The 9,078-nt window shown below is 36.0% G+C and overlaps 1 protein-coding gene across 5 annotated transcripts; it reads left to right on the top strand.

The window, feature by feature from the left end:
* Window positions 1-1,421: 1,421 nt before the first annotated feature.
* LOC127800379 (uncharacterized) lies at window positions 1,422-7,549 on the top strand. 5 transcript variants are annotated; one of them, XM_052334961.1, is made up of 6 exons: window positions 1,422-1,580; window positions 2,137-2,322; window positions 2,435-3,162; window positions 3,242-3,331; window positions 5,916-6,665; window positions 7,043-7,549. In XM_052334961.1, the coding sequence occupies exons 2-6, from the start codon at window positions 2,214-2,216 to the stop codon at window positions 7,148-7,150; spliced, it is 1,785 nt and encodes a 594-aa protein (XP_052190921.1). In that variant the 5' UTR covers window positions 1,422-1,580; window positions 2,137-2,213; the 3' UTR covers window positions 7,151-7,549. The 5 variants fall into 5 exon arrangements, with proteins under 5 accessions (XP_052190921.1, XP_052190922.1, XP_052190923.1 ...); XM_052334962.1 differs by having other exon boundaries at window positions 1,666-2,322; XM_052334963.1 differs by having other exon boundaries at window positions 1,422-2,095; window positions 2,224-2,322.
* Window positions 7,550-9,078: the final 1,529 nt, after the last annotated feature.

Raw genomic sequence — 9,078 nt, 5'->3', positions numbered from 1 at the left:
CAATTAAGGAAAATAGCCAAACTGCCCCAGAACAGAAAAATTATTATTATAAATCAATTAGAAATCAAAATACTAAACTTACCCTTAAGTGGAGAATGATTGTGCCAATTGACGATTTAAGAGAGAAAAATAGAGAAAATAACTGTAAAAATGCATTCGTATAAAAGTTATGTTGTTTTGTTTTTGTTATTTCTTTTATAAAAAAAAAAATATAGGGTTTTGTTTGATCCATTTTTTATTTTTAAATTTATTATTTTGAAAACAAAAATATAAAATAACTTTATTTGATTTTTCACTTTTGCTTTCAAACAAAACTTAAAATATTTGAAAAGATAATAGAATCAATAAAAACACTTTGTTGTTACGAGTTTATGACAGTTTTTTTATGAGTGCAATTTTGTTCACCTTGCAAGTAAAAATATTATTTTTGGTATATTTTCTTACCCACCATATTTCTCTTTTTTCTCTATTATTCTTCATCCCATTGCATTGCCGCCTTATCTTGTCGTTGCTTCGCCCCTTCTACCTATCCCATTTCTCTCTCTTTTATACCGGCGTCGACTCGTTGCATCGCCGCTTCACCTTCTCTACCCACCTAATTTCTTTTTCTTTCATCTCGTACGCCGACCCGCTACATCGTCGCTACTTACACAATAGGTCAATAATGGTCAATGAATTAACGACGAAATAATGAGAAATAGAAGAAATGAATATGGTGGGTAGAAAATGAGATAAAAATAATGCCTTTATTATGTGAATAAAATTACATTAATTTTTTACCATAATTGTTGCCAATGAATACAAAATATATGTTTTAATCAAAATAAGTATTTTATTAAGAAAAAAAGGCTAATCATAAAAATAATATAATTATTTTCCCAAATTTATAATTTTATCTAAACATTATAATTTTGATAATTAAGTTGAAATTAGCTCAATTGAATCTAATTTTATTCATCGATTTAGAGTGAGTGTGTTTATACTAACTTAACATATCAAATGTTATATAATAATAATAATAATAATAATAATAATAATAATTCCGAAACACACACGCATACATATATAAAAAATAAAAAATAATTGAATGAATCGACATTTTTACACTTTACTAGTCGATAAATAATAAGTGGGCTAGCATTTAGCACAAAAGATATCTTTAAGATGATAAATGCAATTTTCTACACCGTTGACTAATAATATAAATACTTTGTATAACAATTAAAATTATTTGTTGTTCAATGAATGAGAATTAAGTTTTGAAATTTCAATATTGTAAAGAAAAAGCATAGTAATAATAATAATAATAATAATAATAATGTTCTATAAATGTGTGGTTTGGTTGGAATGATTCTTTAATAATTAATGTTTATAAATAGCTATATATATTTATTTATTTATTTACAAAACCTCCAAATAATCTCACTTCATTCCGCATCTACTCTCTCTCCCTCTCTCTCTCTGTGTACACTCGGTAACTGTCTCTCCCTTCGCATGACGCCTTGCAGTATGCATACATATTAGCGGTTGTTCAGGCGGTTAGGGTTTTCTTGGATCGTTTTCGCCATAAGGACGACGAGGTAGGCTTTATTTTTTTAATCTCTGAATTCGCTTTGTATCGCGTGGATTTTCACTGTGGTCTGTTCCCAATTTGTTCCGTTGAAGCTCTAGGGTTTAGATCTCGTTCGACATTTTATTATTCGCCTTGGTGATTGTATTGGTTCCTGGGGTTTGATTTTATTATCGAGGTAAACATTACGGACCATTGCTTAAAATCGCGGGATTGGATTCGTTTTTTCTTCTTGTTACCGTGGTTATCTCGATCGAAGTTGGGTTTTGGACGGAATGAGGTCCATGTGACTGTTTTACCTTCGTTTATTTCCTGGAAGACGAAGGCGTCACGGCATTTGTTCTTGCCGTTTCTGCCGCGTTCATGGTCTGGTTGCGCGTTTGTATGCGGGTTTGCTTCCTTCGATTGTTCTAAGAGGACAAGAACCGTGATCTGATTTTAATATTGTTTGGAAGGATCTAAAGTTTTCTACTTCGGAATTGGAAGCAATTGCGGTGACTGGTTGGTTTTCTAGGGAAATGAGATGTGAGTTTGATATTTAGTTTTTTTTTTTTTTTTCATCGAAGGCAAATATTTTTGCTGGAGGGGTTTGAAATAAAAGGAAGGTGTGGTTTATTGTTTTTTGCGATCATGTTTGCTTCTCATGGAAAAAGGTGAACCTACATTAGTTCCAGAATGGTTGAGAAGCCCTGGAAGTGTCAGTGGGGGTGGCAATTTGGCCCACCATTTTGTCTCAACTTCTTCAACTTCAGGTAGACTTGACTTTGCCAATGTTTTTCTTTACATTTATTTTTGTTCCTTTTTTTGTTTTTTAAACATTTATCAATTATTTTTGTTTGTATTGCTTTGATGTTATTTTGCCAGCAAACTATAAGAGAAGATATCCAAGGAACGTGGGTGATAAAGATAGTTCTCATTCTGAGTTTTTGGACCGAACTTCTTTGTCCAATCGTCAGCGTAGTTCAAGCAGCAACAGTTCCTCAAAGCATCCTTATAGTAGTTTTGGTAGGAGTCACCGTGATAAAAACCGTGACAAAGTTAGAGAGAGGTCTGATAGTGGAGATCTATGGGACCATGATGGTTTGGATCCACTAGGTGATATTTTAATTAGTAGGCGTGAGAAAGATACCTTGAGCCCCTCTCTCTCGGTATTGTATAGGAAGCCCGGCGAGGTGTTTCGCCAAAGAGCAGGGGACACAAAAAATGGTTGCAGCAACAAACCCACTTGCAGCACATTTTCTGGAGGTAATTTTGCTAACAGCATCCATAAAACTGGATTTGAAAATGATTTTCCTTCTCTTCGAACTGAAGAGAAGCAAGGAGTGCCTGATGCAGGAAGAGTTTCATCTTCTGGTCTGAGCTCTGCTGTACAGAGCTTGCCTCTTAGCAGTCCAGGATTTGCTGGTGGTGAAAGGTGGAACTCTGTCCTGGTCGAGGTTCCCACAATAATTGGCAGCAATAGAACCAGTTCCATGCCTGTTCAACAAGGTACTGGTGTTACCTCATCATATGGGGCTTCAAGTTCCGTGGCAGGTCTTAATATGGCTGAGACACTGACACAGGCTCCGTCACAGCCTCGTACTATGCTCCAGGTAATTTATTATACTTTTTCATCCTTCGTAATGAATACTAAGTCTGGTCTAAAGGGAAGTGTTTTTCTTTGGTTTGCAGCAACCTGATAAGACACAAAGGCTCGAGGAATTGGCTATTAAGCAATCTAGGCAATTAATACCGATGACACCTTTGATGCCTAAAGGCTTGGTAACATCACTATTTCATATATTTTTTTCTAATTAAACATGAATCATCAAAAGCTTATCTTTTTCAGTTAATCTGTCTGAAGGTTGTTTTGCTTTATGCATGTGATTACCTCACCCTATGATTTATTTTTCTTGTTGTGTATGATTCTTTGAGAAAGTCCATTTCTCTTCCATTATGTTAATAACGGTGTCATGTGCTTTTATTTCCCTCCAAACCGTTATGCATCTTTCCATAACTCACTCTCTGAGAACCCACCCCACAAAAAGCAGAGTTTTATAAGTGAATTGTCTTTAAGGAAATTATAAATATCAATTTTACCCCGCAAGAATTGGGAATATGCGGTATGATACCATAATTCACTTTAGTGTTTTGGATAGAAATGTGATGAAGAGCTTCAAATTAAGGAGTGGCAACAGGGAAAAACATGATGAACCATCATAAGTATCACCAAGAGCCAAAGGGGGTTGTAGGGCTTTTCTTGCGATAAATAAAACTGCATTAAGGACTTTCCAAGGGGATGAACCCTAAAATAAAGAACTCAAACCAATCTAAATACTTCAAAATATCTTCGACAAAACATAAAAAAACTCTAGGAGAAAAAAGGGAATCGCCGCTAAGCTATAGAATACTGTCTCCTACTCGAGGATAGAGATGCTGTCTCCTATATTGATGCTGACTGGGCAGGTTCCCCGGATGATAGAGATCTACAATAGGCTATAGCACGTTTATTGATGGCAATTTGGCCAGTTGGAGAAGCAAGAAGCTAAATGTAGTAGCTCAATCAAGTGTTAAGAGGTAGAATATAGAGCCACGGTTCATGGTGTTTATGAATTCTCGTGGCTTAAGAAAATCATTAACAGACATAAAGATAATTAATGGCAAACCTCTCATCCTATTTTCTGAAAACAAGGTTGTTACTGACATAGAGGACATAGCACTTTGAGATTGACAGACACTTCATCATAGAGGACAAGTTAGATGAGGCCCAGCTGTGCATGCCTTTTGTGAAGTCCGAACATCAGTTGGTTGACATATTACTAAGGGTCTTAGTGGTAAATTTTTTTATTCTTGTGTAGACAGGATGGAATGAGGAGTATCTATGCACTCTCTTGAGGGGGAGTGTTGATAGCTATAAATTTTTATTTGATTGCTAGGTACAAGCTTAAACTAATTGGTAGCTGTAATTGTGTTATGCAATTGATAGCTAAGTAATCTTTCCTATTTGAAATAATGGTATGAATATGAGGTGTAGAGTTGGAGAAAAATTAGAAGAAACCCCTTCTTCATAATGTTTTTCTCTACAACCTTTCTACAATATTGTCATTAATCTTAATTTTCAACTATGTTGTATGTCATGCCTAGAGTTTTTCATTAAGTTTCCTACCAAGTTTTTCTTGGGCTTTCTCTAGCTTTTTTCTTACAACCTTTTTCTTTCAGTCTTCTCACATGACTCATATGAGCATCTTCTTCTTGTAAGTTCAAATCATCTTGATTTTGTCTCATGCACTTTATTTTCAATAAGTGCCACTTTTAACCTGATAGTTGTCTGATAAAAATTTCATTCTATTGAAATTTATTTTTTTGTTTTAAATAATTTTACAATGTATAAAATGTTGGAAGCACTTTTCCATTTTAATCATCTTGACTTGACATCCTCAATAATCTCTCACTTTGAATAATTGATCTTGTGATATTTGAATTGATCTTTTCTTAGAATTAGTTGACCTTCACGCCTCCACACTTGTTTTTACTTAACTTACATTCCTCATATTTTGTTTTTGATTTACTCAATTTGCAATGCTTAGATTCTAAGGTGTCCCTCCCTACCTCGAGCTTAAGCTGGAGTCCATGCACTTCTATAAATTTTTCCCAGAGATATATGATTTATTGTTATCCCAAAGTGCTCCATAAAAAGAACAAACCGAGGGTTTTCCTTATTCACCTCCTCGCCCAATAGAATGAGTTTGAAGGAAAAAGTGGAACAATCAGTCATAAAGATTGTGCTTGACAATAGGGACCAATCAACACTAACAGATATAAGAGAAAAGTAATCAGACATATGCCAATTTAAAACCAACTACTGATACAAATCTAGGAATAACTCAACTAAATGACTAGAAATACAACAATGGTCCACCCTGTAGACCAAAAGCCAACAGTATAGTATGAATTAATTGAATCCATAGATGCACCTCCCATAGAAAGCCTTAATTTGATTCTATATCCTGTCCCAAAGAAAATTATTTTCATCTGTAAATCTGCATAACCACTTACCTAAGAGGGCTTTATTAAAAATCTTTAGGTTTCTAATATCCAAACAACCTCTCTCCCTAAGGAGACACAATTTATCCGCACAAACCAAATGAAATTTAAAACCTTAACCCCCTTCAATTCTTGGATAAACTTTTTGAGCTTCTGAACTTTCTAGGAAGGTTGCAAATGGCAGTAATTGCTGGTGTACTTAGTATTTTTTTCCCCAGTTAAATGAATTTAGTATGTGCTCCAAATGGATTTAGTTTCTACTTGAGAAACAAATGGATTCTATGACCGTTGGTGATCAATTGCCTACTGTTCCTTTTTTCAGGTTCTTAGCTCTGATAAATTGAAGCTCAAGACAGCTGTGAGAGCCAGTGAGATGACTGGGGCAATGAAGAGCGCACAGAGGCAATCCCACTCAAATCAACTCTCTAATCAGTCTATTCGTGGGGAACAACTGAGGTTGGTTGCTCCAAGATCATCTCAAGCTGGGAAGTTTCTTGTTCTCAAGCAAGCTAGGGAGAATGGTGTCTCCTCTATGGCAATGGATATACCTAGCCCAACAAATAACGACAACAGATTAGCAAGTGGTGAGCTTGCTGCTGCTCATGTGTCCATTTCTGCTTCTTTGAAGACCAAGAGTAGCTCCAAGCTTTCCACAGTTGAACACAAGGTAGCTGCTTTGGCTGTAGGTACTGGATCCGCTATGGAAAAGAAATCTCCCTCTTCTCATGCTCAAAGCCGCAGTGATTTTTTCAATCTCATGAGGAAGAAGACCTCAATGAACACTTCTGGCATCCTATCAGATTCAGGGGTTGCTGTTTCGTCTTCCCCTATGGATAAATCTGGTGAAGTAGTCCAGGAAGCCTGTCCTACTGTTTGCCCTTGTATTGTTGGGAATGGTAATGAGGTGGCTAGCCATGGGCATACACATGAAAGGGAGAACAATTTGTGCCTAAATGAAGCAGTTTATGCTGACGAGGAAGAGGTTGCATTTCTTCGTTCTTTGGGTTGGGAGGAAAATGCTGGAGAAGATGATGGCCTCACAGAGGAGGAGATAAATGCATTCTTTGAAGAGGTAACAAACTTGCTATTTTTTTGTGTAGTTTGAAGTTCTGAGTGGCTCTCCCATGTTACAAAAAAGAAATGAAAATAAATAAATAAAAGGAAAATGAATAGAGAAAGAAAAAAGAAAATGAAAGAAAATAGTGTAAGAAAAGGAGAACAAAAGATAATAGCACTGTAGTTCCACATTTTGTTGTTGCAAAATCAGGAAGAGTTTGAAGTTGTGTATGTCAGAAGGGAAGGTCAACCGTGAAGGGGAGCGTGTTTTCCCCATTGCAAATCTGTATTTTGAGAAACTTTCAAGTTCATTCTAGGAAAAGCTAGAGGTTATTTATGTGCTAAGCTGGTGTTCTTAAGCCCCTTTTCTTTTTTGTTATTCTCCTTGTGCAGTACAAGAAACTGAGGCCAACCTTGAAAATTTGTAGAGGAGTGGAGCCCAAACTTTCAATGCTCTCTGAATCACGCATGGCTGGTTTAAGCAAAGCATCTTCCAACTGAGCTTGTTGAACATGAAACTGAAGCTTGGTGATTTTCTCATGTAAGAAGAGGGTCTGGAAAGTTTTTAATTTTTGTTGGTAGATGTTTTGTTCCTTGTTGTTTCATCTCTGTTCTGGAAGAAGTTTGATGAGTACAGCAGCATGAAAAGCAGTGGATAGTAAAACCAGTCCTCATCCTGCCTTCCGCGAAAAAGGCATGAGAAATTTTGGGTTTTTAAACCTTTGGTTATTGCAATCAGTAGTATGCTGTGGATGATGATGCTCTTGGTTTTGGTTTTGGTTTTGGTATGGTTATGCAATTAGCTTTCCGGTTGAGATTTAAAATTTAGCCGATGGAGCTTTGTTATGGTGGATTTGGTCAATTTTACATGAAAAAGAAAAGGAAGCATGAAATTTTTTATTTAGGTTTCTGTTAAATGTCAAATGTTTTTACATTTATGTCACTTAGCACACGAACAGTGAACCATAAGGCTTACAGTTTACATTACTCTCTCTCTCTCTCTCTCTCTCTCTCTCTCTCTCTGACCTTTTGCTCTAACAAGAATCTCACTTCCTCAAAAATCACCCTTGCGAGAGAAGAAAAAAGAAAAGTTAAAGGCAAGTTATTTTTTAAATTTTAATGTAAAACATTTGTCAGAAAAATATCTCACTTATATTTAAAGGCCAGAAGTCAAAAGTATTTTTATCCAAAAATAGTTTACATCAAAACAGTCGAAAACCAATATAGATAAGCTGTGGTGTCTCATACGGCTCAACTTAGGTATTTTGCTTATAATTTACAATTTTTATTCATTTTCTTCTGAAGGGCTTATCCCAGCAAATAAATAACACTACAATGGTTGAATTGCAAATTAGTTAATTCTCCAAATTGGGCCAGCCGTCAATTCCAAGATAATTATGATGCATATGTCATATTAATTCTTCCTTATTAACTTTGCCCATATAAATTACTCGAGATTAAGATTTGCCTGACACCTTTTGTTTAACCCCCTCTCTCACTTCCGCATTGTACCGTGCCACCCTTGAATACCCTAAAAGCCCCCAGCATTTGCTTCACTCCCTTCACACAACACATCTACCTCATTTCAGACAGCACTGTTTTCAAGTCATCACGACGTTCCTGCCCATTGTTTTACTGCCCCCTCAGACTAAGATGACATGATTCCATCATGCACAAAACTACACATTCACTGGCGAAAGCATAAATCTGTAGGACAGACGGCCACGGCCAAGACGACAATCATTATTTCCGAAGAAGGATGATGGGAACTTGTAACATTTTTCATAAAGATTGTCAAATTTGCCCATAAGTTCGTTAAACAATTTGTATCGCAGTATACAATTCCAACTGTTAATTTTTTTTTCAAGGCCTGTGCAGTTTATAGTCAGTCCAATCACAATTCTGGAGCTAAACGAGTTTCCCAGCCTGCCGTATACTTCAGAGAACTTCCCGAGAAAATTCAAGATTGTATCGCACACTGAAAAGACCACAAAGCACCTTAGCCTTGAAAAATAAAGTACAAGCGAGCAAATGTGCAGATCACAAGTGCTTTGCTTCCTAATGATAGCGACACGACAAACACCATAGGGGTCAAATAAATAGTGTTTATAGGCTAAAAAACACCATAGAAAAAGGAAATCATAATCCTAAGCAAATAAAACAAACATCATAATCATCAGGACCATCAATAATCCTGTAATTAGCTCGACAAATTCCAGCATCTGTGACTGACGCAGTAGATATGTGTAATCTATGAAAATATTAGGAGAAGAAAACAAAAGGAGAGGGCAGGCCTGGTGAAAGAACAATAGCTATTACAAACAAGTGAAGTAACATTCATTTTACTAACCTAAACTGACCCATCAAATCCCAGATGTTTTCGTTTAGGAGGAGCTATTATCACACCTAAGAAATGTAGAAGCATGTAA

This window comes from Diospyros lotus, chromosome 4 (assembly GCF_014633365.1).
Source record: "Diospyros lotus cultivar Yz01 chromosome 4, ASM1463336v1, whole genome shotgun sequence".
NCBI classification, from domain to species: Eukaryota; Viridiplantae; Streptophyta; class Magnoliopsida; order Ericales; family Ebenaceae; genus Diospyros; species Diospyros lotus.
This window is presented reverse-complemented; position numbering and strand designations above follow the sequence as displayed.

Excerpts from the sequence above, each read along its gene's own strand:
- LOC127800379 (XM_052334961.1), top strand. The coding sequence starts at position 2,214 with ATGGAAAAAGGTGAACCTACATTAGTTCCAGAATGGTTGAGAAGCCCT. Across the intron at positions 3,163-3,241 it reads AGCCTCGTACTATGCTCCAG|CAACCTGATAAGACACAAAG; the intron begins GTAATTTATTAT and ends TTTGGTTTGCAG. Across the intron at positions 3,332-5,915 it reads CTTTGATGCCTAAAGGCTTG|GTTCTTAGCTCTGATAAATT; the intron begins GTAACATCACTA and ends TCCTTTTTTCAG.